At 40.6% G+C, this 17,268-nt stretch overlaps 1 protein-coding gene across 10 annotated transcripts in view; it reads left to right on the plus strand.

Annotated features, from left to right (window-relative positions):
- The window catches only part of agrn (agrin), a 440,494-nt gene that overhangs the window by 419,626 nt on the left and 3,600 nt on the right, over nt 1-17,268 (plus strand). For 5 of the 10 annotated variants that reach the window (XM_028022576.1, XM_028022587.1, XM_028022641.1 and 2 more), the window contains 6 exons: nt 1,700-1,883; nt 3,804-3,891; nt 4,543-4,566; nt 7,391-7,423; nt 10,125-10,349; nt 12,591-12,694. In XM_028022576.1, coding sequence (XP_027878377.1) covers nt 1,700-1,883; nt 3,804-3,891; nt 4,543-4,566; nt 7,391-7,423; nt 10,125-10,349; nt 12,591-12,694 — 658 coding nt within the window. The remainder of the gene's footprint in view (nt 1-1,699; nt 1,884-3,803; nt 3,892-4,542; nt 4,567-7,390; nt 7,424-10,124; nt 10,350-12,590; nt 12,695-17,268) is intronic. The other 5 variants (XM_028022613.1, XM_028022622.1, XM_028022650.1 and 2 more) reach the window with 2 other exon arrangements.

A 17,268-nucleotide genomic window follows, 5' to 3' on the forward strand; every position in this document is an offset into this window, starting at 1 on the left:
AGCCATTTTGCCATCATAAGCTCTCACTGTGATGAGAAGTGGCTCTGCTCATTAGGATTAGCTAGTGCTAATTTTAGAATATTTTGAAGTCCTTCCATTTTGTTGCTCTCAGATCTTTCCCTGACAAATTTCCAGTTTTTTCCCTTCTCTCAGCTTTCTAGCAAACAGCTCATCTCTGAGCTCCCAGAATAACTCTGTTAAAAAACAAAGGGCTGGATGGAAATGTTTGCAGAAACTTGTCAAGAGTTCTTGTTGGCAAACTTTCCCTCCCCAACAGTTTTGAGACAGTCAGAAAGAAAATGCGACATTTATGATGCTTTGCCTCTGGGGAATTGTTAATTATGTGGAAGACGGCATTTATTTGAGTTTTGATGTGCTGTTTAATTGGTTGCTTTGAAAGCATTGTCTGAAACACATGGTATCTGCAGCTTCACTGTAACCCCACCCTAGATCCTACGATGTGTTCAGTCATTAAATTTAATGATCCTTCACCAGAGAAACTCAATGGCCTTTAAATGAATGCTCTCAATTCAAAAGAAACACAATATCATTTTGTTAAGTGTTGTAATAGAAGGAAAATAGATTGTGATCGTTTTTACTGTGAGTTAAGTTCAGATGAGCTGCAGTAAAAGACAAGAAACTGAACCAACTGAAATTCAAAGGATGATAAGAATTTAATACATACAGTATTTGTATTTAAATTTTAACAGATGTCGATCTAAGCTCAGATATACTTTTCTTCTAAGAAGCAATGTATGTTCCAAACCTTGCATTGTGTGCCGTATTAGTTCTCCATGTATGTAGCTGCCTGCAGGTCTTGCTCAATGCGCCTCTGTCAGCTGTAAACATGTTTTCTGTATCTGCTGCTTAGCCTCCTGCTAACCCTGCGCCCCCTGCAGAGAGGCTGCCTACATTTGTCCACTGCATCAAAACATTTAAAAAGTTTCCAAGCATGCCTCGTCCACTGAAAAACCTGCCTTGTTCTCCAAAACTAAATGAAACACTTGCTCTCTTCTGCTGCAAATTGTGTTAGTCTGCAGTGGAACATGTTTTGAAAAGTTGATAGATTATGACAGAATGATCAGACTTGGAATTAACTTTTAAATTTACTCTGAGGGGAAGTAAATGTTCTCCTCGTTCAGGTCTGAACCGAGTTTGTTTGTTGAGGTCGCCTAACATGTTCTGTGCTCCAATCAGATTTTAGGTCCATCTAACACTAGGCGCCATATTTATTGTTGTATGTTTTAATGCTCAGTTTCATACATTACATAAAAAAAAATTCTGCCAGTCATAAGGACTTGAGTCTGACACTGCATAGGACAGAGACTGTGGACCTGATGTCTACCTAAGGTTGGAACATGAGACTTGACTTGGACAAGACATTTGGGACTAGATTCAGACTTTAGGTCTGGGACTAGGACTTAGACTTGATGTCTGTTTGTGTTAAATGGTTCATAATGTCATTCAGATACAAACTTAAAGCCTGTGGTATAAACTTCTTTACCTCTCACTTTTGTTTCTTACTTTGCCTCTTGGATTTTAAGAACAATCATAACATATTATTCCTATGATCTTTTCAGTGGTTGTGTATTTCAGAGGTGAGATGTTAAAACATGTGAGGTTTGCTTCATTAAATGTCTCACAGTGAGACAGACCTGAACCATTTCAGTCCCACCTCCAGCTGTGCCTCTGCCTCCAGATCATGCTGATGAGCACACCCATCCTGCGCGAGGAGAACGCCCTGAACTCCAGCAACGTGGCCCTGTTCCACGGCCACCCATGTTTCCAGGAGCCCTGCCAGAACGGCGGCCGCTGCCACCCGGAGCTGGACGGCTACGACTGCTCCTGTCCCAACGGCTTCTCAGGGGACAAGTGTCAGAACAGTGAGTCGCTGCATTTCTGTCTCACCTGATCTAAGCAGGCTGACCAGCTGAGATCAGAATCCAGATGACTGGATGGAGATCATGCTGCGTTCTTTGTAACAGCACACATGCTTATACATTGACTGCAGTTACGCCTTATGAGAAAGTACAACAACTCTCCATGTTAAATGATAGAACAGCTGTTATTAATCACATTTCTATGGTTTAGTTTTATTCACCTAGCCCAGATAACTGCCGCTCCTGCAGAATCAATAAATTATTTCAGTTGTTCCAGACTGACAGCATGAAGTAGGCAGCAAAACATGTTTCTAAGATGCTTGTTTGTAGCCTCTGCTGCATCTTGTTTTTACAGACCATGTGCCGTTGTCTGATGAAGTTACATTCTGCTTTGCTTTGTCGATTCTCTCCAAACTGAAGAGTTTTTTTTTTCTTTTTTTGGGGACATTTCAAAAGTTTGATTAAAATTCACGACAGTTTAATCTAATTATATCTGAGAATAGTGTAAACCTCTAAATCACATTTTTCCATCCAGTTGTTATGCAAATCATAAGCAAACTTTTAAAATGTTGTAAATAAGCAAAATATGAATTAGTCATGTTTCTCCCTATTGATTTGGAGCAAATCAACCAGGCTATACAAAACTGATTTTCATCAATTGTTGGTGCTATTTATGGTTGTAATAAAAAAGATGTAGAGTTTGCCAAATAGAATGGATCAAACACCTCAGAAAGATGGAGCGTTCTCCCGTCTGAGCTGCAGGTTTTTACTTAGAAATGTTTAGTTTCTTCCCTCTAATGAATCACAGACACAGCATCCAGGTCAAAAGAAATTCAAGAAGAAATGAGAGGCAGAGCCACTGACCTTTGACTCCAGTCCACCACAGTGAGGTTCACGATCAGAGAAAAAGATGACAAACCTTCCCAGGATTGGACGGGATTCAGAGATTACTGCACAATCAAAGACAAATCCAGAACCAGAACATCCAGAACACCATCTAAAGCCTGAACAATGAAAAGATCTAAACCACAGCTCAACAAAAGCATCACAGATTTACAGAGGTCTGACTCACACCTGTCAGAAAGGTGTGAGTCCACCTGGTGGATCATCCAGGTGATCCACCAGCACTGATGGTCTGATGATGATACTGAAGGATACTGAACAACCTGACCTCAGTTTGGACCTTCAGCTCACAGAACCACCATCACTCCAGAAAGTTTACCACTGACTGGATGAAACATAAACTAAATAAAGATTTTCTGGACTCAGATCCAGCTGTAGTGGAGTAACCCTAAGCCAGGGTTCACACTCCAAAACGTCCAAAGTGGCTGAAATAAACCATATTTCATATATTATTCTGAACTCCTTCACACAGATAGAAAACACTGTTACTGCTGCAGTGAAGCACCAGAGTCAGTTATAAGGGACGATAAGTTTATCACAGATATAAACTCATCATTTGAAACTGACATTCACCCAGATTGTCTTTGTCCTGAAGTTAAAAGCAGTTTGTTGGTCTAAAGTAGGAACAAACTGACGGACATTTCCAAAGCCCTGAAGAATCATTTAAATAAGCAGGGCTTGGATTAGGCCAGTTGGATCCTGGTTCATCTCCATCAGTCAGACTTCTGTTCTTCCTATCAAATGATATCAGTATTATACATGATGTCTCTTTTATGTGACATCACATAAAATAGCGCTGCATTGCTATCAAAGTAATAGATCAGCTGTGAAAATGATTAAAAGTGTCAGCTGAATATTCATGAAAGGAAGCGGGGTTGCCCGTCCCTTTCATCATCTGCATTAACCTTGTGCGTGCAGTCGCTGTCCCCTCTCACGGTGATTAAATCCAGCCAACCCCTTTGCTCTTCATCGATTCGGTGTGGTCTCATCCTCTTGAGTGTTTTTGCTCTCTGTTGCCAGCTATCCACGAGAAGTCGGCCGGAGAGACGGAGGCCATCGCCTTCGACGGACGGACCTTCATCGAGTACCACAATGCCGTGACGAGGAGGTGAGGAGGAAGAACGTCTTTTTAAGCTTCATCTCCACAGTAGCGGCTATTAGCCAAATAACCGTCTTGTCTATCCGTCTCCTCCCCTGGTGAGTGTGATGGGATCATCAGCGCTAGGGCTTCAGGGAACTTAAGAGCCTCACTAATAGCTCTCTCTGTGTCTGTGGGCGACCCTGCCTCGCTTTTGACAGGATTTCTCTAATTAGCCAGACACTTAGCAATCACAGCCTCGCCCCGAGCTGCCGGCTCGCCGCTCTGCTCTGCAGTCGCTGCCGCCGGACAACAGGAACGCACGACTTATTATCCTGATTGGATCAATTTCTGTTATCCAACAGGAGACTGAAGATTTGCCAGCTGAAGGAAAGAGACAGATTTGCGAGACAAAAACAAAACAACAACCTGAAGACACAGATGATGATGTAGTTTTTGTGTTTTGGTTGCCTCCTGGTTTGCATAAAGTGTAGAAGTGATGAAGCAACAAAGGCAGCAGGCGTACGGTCGCTGCTCTTCACACAAACACTGCGCTGTGTGAAAACCTGGGGTCTGCGTCACGTCTGCGTCTTAATGTGCATCTGTCCCTCTCCCTCTATCTGACGTCCACTTCCTGTCTGTCTCTCATATGAATGTCCCTCACTGTCTTCTCCTTTCAAGCCAACTGACCAATGAGATCCCAGAGTAAGTAGACTCAGTCTGGCGTTCAGATCAAGTCCAACTAACAGAACAACTCATTTTATTTTAATCAGTTAACCCTAATAAAAAGATTAAAGTACATTCAGCTTTCACAGATCTTCACATGCAGACTCCATTTCCATCATTTAATTTGACACATTTAATTATTTTGGAATACATTTGCAGTCAGTTTTTTGTTTTTTCCAATGCAAAGGGAAGCATGAATGTCTGCATGATAAGCTTCGTGTTCAACCAGAGTAAATGAATTGCTGTACCATGATTGTGCAATAATTTATGCATGGTTGTAACTCGTTCATAAACGCAATGAATTGCAGTGTACTTTAGGTGGGAATGACTGAGGGCCGCTTGAAAGCTGGAGGGGACCTCAATGTTCGTAACGCTTGAACTCTTCTGGATTTCTTCACGTTAGAACCTAAAACTTTAGTGGATTACAGACGGATTCTGTTAAACAGTCCAGTCCAAAATGTTTCACTGACCCGTTACACATGCAGAGTCTGAAAGATTAAAGATACAAAACACAACCTCTAGTTTACTCAGAATGGATGGCGAGGTTCTGTGGTCATCAACGTTCAAACCTTTCCACAGCATCTCAGTCCAGGCTTTGACTGGACCATTCTAACTTATGAACATTCTTTGATTTAAAGGAGCAGTGTTGTGTACTTTACAGCCACATAGAGCCATTTCATAGTACAATAAAATAACTATGTTATCTTCAGTTGTTATAAAAATGCTGCATATCAAATATGACTTAAACAAAACATGACTTAATGCTTTGAAATCGGGGCTCTGTCTCTTTAAGAAGCTCCAGCTCTTTGCATCAGTCTGCCTCTGGTCTGTCATCATAGCAGTGCTTCTCATTATGCCGTTTACAGCCGTTTCTACCAGCGTTTCACTGAGGAGCAGCTCCTATAATGAGCTGAGCAGACACACAGTTCCACCAGCTGTTTGCTAATTGCTGCTGCCACTAGTCTGGAGGGTCTGCTCCCTGAGGTGGAAGTTTGACTGGAGGAATCAGTAAATGAACTTATCACCAAGTGAAAAACATTTCTCAGAATAATTGCACACAGAATGATGTCCGGGGGCAATATGGACTAAGAATTTTATTATTATAATTTGCAGTTCTGTTACAATAACGATAAAAATTTTGATTAAAAAAACTATTTATTACCTGTTTTTTAGCTAACTTCATGACAAACATTGTCCTTGCAAAAATTCCTCCATTTTTAAACAAGCATGGTCAGGACACCACTTCCCTTTAAAAGTGTGATTTATATTACTTTATGTCGCTGTAACAGCATCTAATCGTGTTTTCTTATTTGCTGATATTCATTGTTTCAGTGGACAAAACAGGAAAAATAACTTTTATCATAACACTGTCAGTTTTGTTTTTTATTTAACATCATCAATTGAAATTTATTGAGACAACACAACAAAATTCCTATAAAATGATTTACAATACATGATATATGCTAAATGCACATGCCTACAAAAAAATTAAAAAAACATTTCTATAAACAGAAATGTGGACTTAATGAAAAGTGTGTGTAAAAGGTTATTTTCAAAAGTCATTTTGATCTGACAAACGAGATCTATCAGATGTTTACTCTCCTTTATTGAATATTTATTGCCTTCCATGTCACAATTAGTTTTGCACATATAATCCTTAGAAAGCACATTGAAGTGATTAATTTACCTCTGAACAACTAAAGAAAGAGAAGCTACATAGTTAGCTTAGCAGTGTAATGAATGAAATAAGCTCTGCTTAACCTGCCTGGTGGGTTGGGCAGCAGGTAAACCAGGCGCTGAAGCAGAACTCGGCTCCAATCAGGCCGACTGAAAACTCGATCCTCACCACAGTTTGTGTTGCATCACTTTCTTTTTTCCAGATCTCTAACTCTCTAATTTTGAATAATTACAGAGCCGGCAGTGTGAAATGTTGTGACATGTTAATCACAGATTTATCTGCCTGTGTATAGCAGAGCTCCAGTGGAGAGCACTCCACAGTGGGCAGCCTGGGCCTCAGTCTCACTTAGCTAGAGGGACAGAAGTCCTTGGAGCCAGACTGTCAAAGTTTAATAGATGTTACAGTTGCTAAGAGCAACCATGATGGGCGTGGATCAAGGCAAACCAATCAATTCAGCAGGATTTTACAAAGATAATGAATACCTTTGTGTTTTTGTCTTTTTCGAGCGGCTGTTAAGTAGAAAGTAAAAAGGCCAAAGTGTCAAACTATCACCTTTGGGTGCCGTTTCTGTTTCTTCGAATTGTCGATTCTCTAGACTCATTTTAAGGTTGACGAATCACACGTGACTCATCTGATACTGTGCTTGACCCCATTCTTTGATAATCGGCCAATTTTTTTTCATGCAGTGCTTTCTTCTCTCAGTAGAAGGTAATTGCAGTGGCGCTGTGGTGCGCGATGCCATAAATATAAAAAAAGGAGCTGCTCGATAATTGGACGCTGACTTTAAAGCCAGTCGCTGATGGTAAATGTACTTTATCTTTACAAAAAAGCTTGAAAAGCTAGGATATTTTTCATTGCATCCATCCTGACTGTTGCGTTTTATTGAGGAGCGTCCGTGTTATCAGGGCTGATGCTTCCTGTGATCCCACAGCAGCTGTTCTGGACTCTCCATGCGGTCGATGGAGGAGTGCAGCAGATTAGCTTTTTGCAGCTCCGGGTCTCTAAGGGAGACTTCTGTGAGTCGCTGGGCTCACAGTGTTCTCCCTTCCTTCCTCCCTCCCTCCTCCTTGTTTCCTTGTCCCTGTTTGCGCTTCCTCTGCATGACTTTCTCCCTGCTCCCTTAAGTCCCGAATCTCTGGAGAACCCGTCCGACCAGAGGTGAGTCTCTTTAAGCTTTTCAACTTTGCCCTCTTTACTTGCATGCCACCTTTGTTTCATCCCTCTGCTCCTCTCCAGACAGCCCCTCCTTGACATTTGACAGGCCTGAAGCCTCCCGTTCTATTGAAAAAGTTTTAAAATGATCATTTTTATATGCTAACGTGTCGAACAGCCTCTCCTGACATGCATATCTACGTATATATCTACTGCTTCACGGTCAGGAATGTCTGATTAACTTTGGACTTTAATCAACATATTTGAATCAGGGCACTGATTATACAACATGTAACATCAATACATTTTAAAAATAATAATTGGCTGCACAAGTTTGAATTTTAAGAATGTAAGACAGACTACGACCAGCAGGAGGCAGAGAAACCCAGATTTAAATCGCCCCCAGATTTATTTATTAGACCGATATTTTAAATCATTTTCTGAAATTGGTCAATAAAGATGTTAGTGCTGATTTATCGTGCATCCTGAATTAGCATATATTGCTTTGGTAACCAGTGGTGCAGAAAAATGGGTGTGCACTACATGCGACACATGGGGGCGCCATGCTGTCCTAAAAGACCAAATCAGCATCTGATTTGGTCCTGATGTAAGTGTAACTACTGACTGTAACAGTGTGGCACAAAACTTACCAGTTCAGCGTCTCAGTCGCTTGTTTTCCTCTGACCACTACTGCCACCTAGTGGTAGAATGTGGGTGCCCTCTGAGGACCTGTGAGCAGCAGATGATGCCCAGAAAGCAGCAGCACCGCAGCAGGAATCAGTGCAGTGGGATTCAGAGTTCTGAGTACCAGCCTTGTTTTATTCATCATACGTTCTGCACCTTTAATAACCTTGACCTTATCACTGACAAGCTGCTGCGGCGAGATTTACTGGGCCTTGTAAACTCTTTGAGGGCTTGCCAGGAGTCGGGTTCACCCAGGCTTCATTTTTGTTTGTTCATGCTTATTTTTCTCCCCTTGACGAAAAAAAAATAGAAAATGCAATGCTCTTCAATCTGTTTACCTCAACAGCTTTAGATAGATATAAGGGGTGTACTGGTTTCCGAGTAAAGGGGGAAAATTTATTTCTTGTTTTTTGCAAATATCTGCTGAGGTGAACTGGCCTGTAAAAGTTTTAGATTTTGCTGGTTTCATAGTGAAGTATCCTGATTCAGGAGAGCGCCCCTCCCTTCCCGTTTCGTTTGTTTGCTGTTCTGTGTGCCGGCTGCTTTCTCTCCACATGTCTTGTGTAATCTCTGTTTTTTTCCATTCTCGGTTGCTGTATGCGTCCTCCTCACCCTGTCTTTGTCTTTCTGTGTAGACTCCTTTTGAAAGTAGCAGAATCTGTTCCAGACGAGCGAACAGTTGCAGAGAATCCGCCTGTTTACATTAGGATTTTCTGCGTTTTCCCTCTAAGTGTTTCTGTATGCAGCGGCGGCTTCTTCCAGGCGCGTCAGTTTCCTCTGCACAGCTGAGGCGGTGGAAGCCTCTTAAGGATAGAGGAATCAGCTCATCCCCCCCAATGCTGCAGCGGGTGAAGAGGCGGGAGATATAATGGCTGCCTCGTTTAGCCTCAGTAAAGTTGCTAAGGCTAACAGAGAAACAGAACCCGCTACTTCAGAGCTCTGTCTTAGTTTCCTTAAAATGACCCGAATGCTGTTAGAATTTGGCTCACAGCCCAAATTTCAGGGATTTTAGCAGCAAATACATTAAAATCATGTATAACAAAATGCTGATTTATGAGCATTCCTGGTTGTGATGTGTACTTACCTCCAAGTACATATTTTACTGCAGCAGCATTACCTCCCACTGATTTAGTTTAAAATCCAGCCTTTAATTTAAAAGCATTGATTCAGTGAGATGAAAAGTAATTGATGTTAAAATCAAAGACTATTAGTACCCATATAATCTCAAACTCATAATTAGTAAACCATGATAAGCTGTTCCCACAGGAGACAAGTATGGAACATGAATATATTCATCTTAGCAGCACAGAGAATAGAAAAAATCCCCTTCAAAGCTCGCTGCTGAAGAACTGCAGAAAGAGCAGCATCTTTTTGTCTTGTTTCCATAGAAACCATCAGAAACTAGCCACATATCAATGAGTTGTTTCCAAAAAACGTCTCGTCTGTCCTACCATGACAAACATAAATGGGTGTTCTTAAATCTTCTGTTATTGGAAACTCATGACTTTGGTCACATCAGATCATGAAAACTCCAGCTGGATGAATGAACGTGTGAAAAACGACTTCATAACAACTGCTGGTGTGACAAAGTGAAGTCATCTGGGTTTTTCTGACTCCATTTGTAGTTTTTATTTTTATAGTATTTATTATTTATGAAATTGTATGAATGTTTTTCTTGTGTTTGTTTTATGGAACGATGGATGGAAATGGGCATTTTGATAAATCCGGTATATTTACTACAAAAGTTGTACATTCATTAATATGCACCGTCACATTGAAATAAAAATAATCAATCAAACTAAAGGTTAATCAAACTGAAGGTTGGATTTTTCTAACAAACCAAACAGATGAAATCATTGCAAGGTTGTGCTGCTGCAAATGAAGATGAATTTATTCTCAGGTATTTTAATCATCTTCATGCAGCTGCTAGTAACTGAGTCCAGATAAACTTCAGATGTTTACCTGAAGACTTGCTGGGTCTGGGTCTGGTTCTGGTTCTGATGCGCTGTCCGTGTCCTCCCAGTGAAAAGGCTCTGCTGGTCAACAAGTTTGAGCTGAGCGTGCGGACCGAGGCCACGCAGGGTCTGCTGCTGTGGAGCGGGAAGGGCGTGGAGCGCTCCGACTACATCGCGCTGGCCATCGTGGATGGCCATGTCCAGATGACCTACGACCTGGGCTCCAAGGCCGTGGTGCTGAGGTCATCGGTGCGTGTCGACACCAACCGCTGGATACGCATCAAAGCCAGCAGGTAAGAAAAACGGAATCAGCAGCAGAAGCTTTCTTTCTTCCTTGTTCAGTTAAAGGAGGATTAGACTGAATTCGTATGTCTTTGTGTTGCTGCTCACCATGTGATATCTCGTCTGAATCCTCCGCTTATTTCTGAGTTGATGACTCTGATTAGTTTCAGATTAAGGCTGCTTTCATGCCCGGTCACGCCCACGTTTGAAGCTTTACACAACAGACAGGCGCGGTGTGGAAGTCGCAGCTTAGACATGGTGATCAGTGTTCAGACGGAGAGCCGCTGCTGCAGCCCAACATGTCTGCCACACTCTGCAGAACAAGATTCATGAGAAATAACTGTTGTATGCATACACAGACAGGGATGTGAAAGTGTGGAAACCACAATGTCTTTTCTACATTTTGTCCCCATAAACCCATCCTAACCTGTTCACGGAACATATTGGGTCACTTTTAATGCATTTTATTAGGATGTTAAGTGATTGACCAAGAAGTGCATAACTGTGAAGTGGAAAGAATATATTTTTATAAATAATCTGTTAACTGTAGAATGCATTTATTTCTAATTTTTCTTGATAAGACAGTTTGATTGAACTTTGCTGAATCAGCTCCACCTCCAGGATCAGCCTCTATGTAGCTCCAACCATCTCTTTAATTCTAATCAGTGTTTCTGTCCTTTCTGATGAAAACCTCCCCGCATCCTGACGGGGCCACCGCCATGTTTCACTGCTGCATTAAGTCCAATGTGCAGCGCCAGCTTTCCTCTATTTTCAGTTAAAAGTTTCATTTTGGTCTCATCTGACCAAAGCAGCTTTTTATTATATTTACTGTTTCTTTTATTGCAGAAATTAAAATAAACTTTTTTGGGTTTCTTTAAACATTAATCTTTTTTTTTTACCACTTTTCTAATGGAAGTCAAATTTGTAAAGTGAAATATAATAATTTTTCTACTTTATGTGGTTCCATTAAACCCCAATAAATACTTTGAGGTTTGTAGCTGAATGTGGAGAAGTGAATAAATAGTTTTGAAGGCATTGTTTGCTGTGTGGTATAATATATTGGTTGTTAGATAAGTTTAAATGTGGACATAAGTTACAGACTTCTGAATTAAAACAGGACAATTCACTGAAACACAATAAAAACATTTATTTTTGTTTATTATTCTAGATTATGATTAAATGTGTTGCCAATGAAAATAATTCTGCTTTCCGTATCAGCTGGCTCTCTTGTGGATTTTGTCCTTTTAAAACCACAATATTGACATTTTAGCAGCACTTGTGTAGTTAATTTTTTCTGTTATTTCATTCTGTAGTTTATCTAATATAGACATGTTTAATCCAGGCAGCCAACACAGTCATGGATTCCCACTCTGACTCCTACAAACCACGGGTAATCTTCCTCCAAGTGGAAAAACACAAAAAGCGAGCAGCACTTTTTTGTTGCACAGTGATGTCACGTTAATTGATTTGTTCATTAGAAACAAATTAACAGTGTGAGGGTTGAAAAAGAGCCATTTAGCACCTTCTCCATGTTCTCTGCGTTATCGCAGGAGAACATTTGTTTCCAGCTTTGCCTCAAATGGACCTCTGTGTGGATAATTAGATTGGTTTTTGTCATTTAAGGCGAGAACAATCGATCCTCAAAAAGGCCGCTCACATCCATTTTAAAACGGATCTCGGCCCAGGCTTTCCTCCTATCTACAGCAGATGCTGAAAGATGGCATAATTTAGAGATAATGTTGGGAAGCAAAATTATGCAGCTCACATAGCTGCACAGATTTCTGTTTGTGCCTCGCTTTTAATGGCTCTCTCTTGGCTGGAGACTTTCTTTAGTGAGTTTTAATCTTTGCAGTCTTCAGATTTGGTGAGTGTGTGCAGAATGGAGGCTTCTCCAGCATCTGTTAGCTGCTAGGCTAATTTAGAACGCTGCATGGAAGATGCTCTTATGTGAATGTTCACTTTACTGGAAGTAATTTGATGGAGATAGATTTGCTGCTTCACATTAACAGGAAACTTCATACCACCCTGAAAAAAGTCTGGGCTTTGACTTCACGATGATCCCAGTCTGAAATAAAACAGCAGTCCTTCCTTCCTTTCTGTGTTTATGTTTTTCCTTCCTCATAGTGATCTTTTGTATATAAATTTGAGATTGTTCATTAGGAAGTTGGACCCTGATAAGAAGAGTTGAGTCACTCACTGGGTGACTCATGCATCAGACCTGAAGCTGCCTCCATCTTTGTTTTGGTCTGCAGGGCGCTTCGAGACGGCTCTCTGCAGGTGGGCAACGAGGCGCCGGTGACAGGCTCATCTCCTCTCCGAGCCACGCAGCTGGACACAGACGGAGCGCTCTGGTTAGGTAGGTCTCAACATTTAGAACTCCAAATAGTTCTGAGTGTGTGTTTGCGTGTGTGTGTTGGTTCCCTCTAACTAGTCGTGCAGCGCTGCCAAATAGGAGTAATAAACTCATTGTGGAGGAAGAGCAGAAAAAAATGATTGCAGTGTTTGCAGAAAAGCTCTTTTCATTACTGAGGTGAGAAATGAAAAAGTGTTTCTGACTAACTCCAAAGTTCTTCCTCTTCTGAATTCAAAATGACCTAACAGCCGGTTATCTACCTGGAGTTCAAATTGGGCTGAACTTGGCTTTGAGGAATGTTTTTAAGAGAGCATTCTGAGGAGGAAATACCAGTATGAAAGTGGAGGCGAAATAAAGTCTGGCTCTTCCGAAAATGCAGAGTGAGTGTTGGGAAATGGAGGCGGTGTTTTCCGGCCGGGCCTCATGCTGAGCGCAGTCAGGTAGATGGGAGGCAGCACAGTGGAACAGGTGCTGATGGAGCCCTGCAGCACCAACAGCTAACCCTCACACAGCCTCCTATCGCCAGCGCTTCTTCATCCTAAATCCCTTTTCACCGTTCATCATTAATTAATCTGTAAATTGCATGAAATTAGTCGACTTCTGATTCTGAGGCTCCCGATCCGATTAATGGGGGAAAGGACAGCGATGTAAAGAACCTGAGAAAGGAAATGAACTCATGATCCAACCAGACAGGAAGGAGAGAAGGTGGGATTTAAAAAAACCAAACTGAGGTGCAATGGCAGCCAGGTAAAACATTAACAGGCAGGATTAGCGCTGCAGGAATGCTGAATAAAGATGCTTCATGCTGATTTAGCTAGAAAGACTCTAATGACAACTTTGAATTCGCTGACTTAGAAAAGTAGCTCACACAGCAATTAGGAATTACTAAGCCCTAAACACTTTAGGGCTTAGTAATTCTTTAATTTTTGTTTCAGGAGGTATAAGATTAGCTGAAGGAGAAGAAAAGTAATGAAGTATTAAGAAAAGCCAACAGTCAGAAAAGAAGCTAACACCAACATTGTTAGCAGCTAACGCTAAGCAACTTAAGAAACAGAACAAACAATTTACTGAATGTGTAAATATGCTTCCTAAGACATGACAAAAAGATTCATATCTTTTTGTTTTATTTTGTCACAAATAGAGTAAAAGTTTTACAAATCACAAACAAGTTGTTTAGAAGAGATCTGTCCAGGTTTAAGTGGTCTGTATGTGTCTTATAGTTTACATGTTTAAGTCAAGAACGGTCCATAAATACCATGTGTTTCTTCGAAGAAAAACATACAGTACAGACCAAAAGTTTGGACACACCTTTTAATTCAATGAGTTTCCTTTATTTTCATGACTATTGACATTGTAGATTCACACTGAAGGCATCAAAACTATGAATAACATGTGGAAATATGCACTAAACAAAAAAGTGTAAAACAACTGAAAATACCCCTTTATATTCTAGTTTCTTCAAAGTAGCAACCTTTTGCTGTGATTACTGCTTTGCACACACTCTGCATTTTCTTGATGAACTTCAACAGGTCGTCACTTGAAATGGTTTTCACTTCATAGGTCAACCTGCCCTGTCAGGTTAATAAGTGGGATTTATTGCCTTATAAATAGTCATGAAAATAAAGAAAACCCATTTTAATTAGAAGGTGTGTCCAAACTTTTGGTCTGTACTGTGTATCTTCAAGAATATGCCATAAAACTGTCACTTATCAAAACATTCATAACTTTATTAAAGAACAACAACAAAAAATATCAACAAGTTGAAATTCATGACTCAACAAAAATAATAATCTCAGTAATTATTGTTTCAACAAGGTGTTGCGCAATTCTGTGTGTTTCGGTTCCATTACCAAAATAACTAGCAGAGCAGGAGTTTAAAACTAGCTCATCAACCACGCTGTGTTCAGGGAGCACTTATTAATAATCACAAAATAAATATCAAGCCTGAAAACCTAATATCGCAACGGACTGAATGTTATGTTTTTAACGTAATCTCTGTTCGGCTTGCGGAGCACAGGTGGTTACCACGGCAACGGGTATGCTTAAACGACAAAGAGAGACGGAGAGTAAAGAGGTACTAGTGGTTTTGAGTTGGAAGCTGCAGGATCTTCAGAACAAACAGGCCTACTGATTATCCCTCTGTCTGGACACAGAACCAATATAACCCGTTTAAAAGCTAAAATGAATGGTTGTATGCCAGACATGGAAAACTGGGATGCATTCCATGCCATGACATTCAGAATTTAGGTATCATGGCATCTCGCGGTGTCAACATTGCAGCCAGTGGGCTGAGGAAAATGCAGCTTCATTTTGTAGCAATTCAAGAGCTACCCAGCTTTTATCACTTTGCAAAAAAATTCAACAGCACAGAAACTCCAAAGCACACAAAGAAGCTATGTGTATATACAGTATATATATATATACTGTACGTATACCACTGCGCACTGCGCAGAGATGTGGAACAAACGGGAGATTTAAATTAATGCTGCTAATGTGGCTTTAGTAGCTCTTCCATTTCGTGTCTATTGACTTTTTAACAAGAGTCACTGAAGCTGTTCTGGTTGCTGGAGTTAATGGGACGAGATTTTCAGATCCCGCGCGTATGAACTCTGGCTGACTAAGTAGAAAACGCTTTTTTTTTCTCCGAATTTTTCTCGTATTTTTTCTACAGTAGGCAGACAGGGAGGAGGGTGAGGAAGACATGCGGCAAAGGTCGCCGGGACCGGGAGTCGAACCCGCGACGTCCGCGTCGTGGGGCGTGCTAACCCCCTGCGCCACCACAGCACGCCCCAGAAAAGGCATTTGATATGGTTTGATGTATCGTGTAACCGGAAAAATAATACTACTACTAATAAAATAATATAAAACCAACGTGATGCGCGACTACTAGGCGAGCGCTAAAGCTCCTCACTGGGCTGAACCTGCATGATGAGGTCAGAACTGGTTCATTAACCACTAACACACCGGTCAACTGGGAACACATACATAAACTTTACAGGGAAAACAGAGCCACACGCTGGGCAGCGTGTTGAGATGGAAAAGCCGCATAATGTTTTGTTCACAAAGATAAATCTCACCGCACCTCTGAATTCGCGACTACAAGTTATTCCTGCGGTTCACGTAGAGCTGCGCAACCAGAGCTAACGCGGCGGGGTTTAAACTCTTACCTTGAGTTCTCCAAAGAGAAATCATTTCTCACAGGAAGTTGATGTAAATATCCATACAGGTCAGTTTGAGTGAAAGGAGGCACGTGCGATCCCGCTGTGAGGTAAAGCAGCGGCAGCGCGTGAGGCAAAGCGCAGATGTAACATAACAGGAGAGTTAATACGGAGCCCTCTAGGGGACATGGGGAATTGTTTTTCTTTTGCGTTCCCTCGCAATACTGTACTGGTCACTTATGCAGCATAATTGAATACTGTAAGCCTTTCTTACGGTGGGCGCCGTACTTTATGTACAGTATTGCGAGGGAACGCAAAAGAAAAAAAAAATCCCCATGTCCCCTAGGGGGCTCCGTATTAACTCTCCTGTTATGTTGCTGGTCAAATTGAAAGTTTTAAAGTTTAAGTTTTTTTAAGTACTTGGAAGTATTTTTTTTTGCATGGGACTTTTTCTATTTGTCTTAATAGGTACACTCTAGATATAAATTTTAAATGTATTCATTTTATACATTTGCAACCCCTGCGTCTACTTTTTACATAGATACTGTTTGGCAGTCAAGTTGAAGGGTAAAAAAGATTTTAAAAAATGTCAAATTCCATATGTTTCCTTATACTTGTAGCTATTAACTATATTTCACCACACAAACACACAAACATACCACATCACACACATACATGCACACGCGCACACACAAGCCCACTTTCTCACTATTCTCTTTACTTCACTAGGAAACTGCGAGAAAGCAGGTGTTCATACAACTTTTGATGGGAACCTTTTCTGTTCCCGTGGACAAACTCAACCCACACTGAGTGGACACTCAGCAGAAGTGGATTAAAATATAAATCTGCATGACTCATTTATCTTGATTTTAATCAATGGGTCAATTTGACCCTGAACAGTACATTTGTCTCAAGTTCAACCATAAAGATCACCCATTATAAAAAACAAAATGTAATATAAAAAAATTTACCAAAGATCAATTTCAAGGAAATTATTGGTTTTTTGTGTCTAGGTTTTTTTCAGTGGACAGAAAAAATTTAAATTCAATTTTTTATGTCCAAATGAGTAAATGAATAAATTGTCGTTATTGATCCTTAATTTGTGAGAAATGAATAAACATCATTGCACAAATATTGATTGAAATGGTTAGTATTAATCATATACAGAAATGATTTGGAGGAATTTTTTGGTTTCTGACACTATTGCATGATTAAAGACTCCCCATGGGTCAAATTGACCCACGAACATTATTGCTGTACCTCAGAAACTAACATAACAGGGGGGTTAAATGCATAAACTCTAAACTTATATATTATAATTTATAAACCTATCCTTTAGGAATAAATCTTCTCCTCTAGTGAAGTGCTCAGAGCAACAGAGACAATATATATATATATATATATATATAATTTTTTTTT

Source organism: Xiphophorus couchianus, chromosome 1 (assembly GCF_001444195.1).
Source record: "Xiphophorus couchianus chromosome 1, X_couchianus-1.0, whole genome shotgun sequence".
NCBI classification, from domain to species: Eukaryota; Metazoa; Chordata; class Actinopteri; order Cyprinodontiformes; family Poeciliidae; genus Xiphophorus; species Xiphophorus couchianus.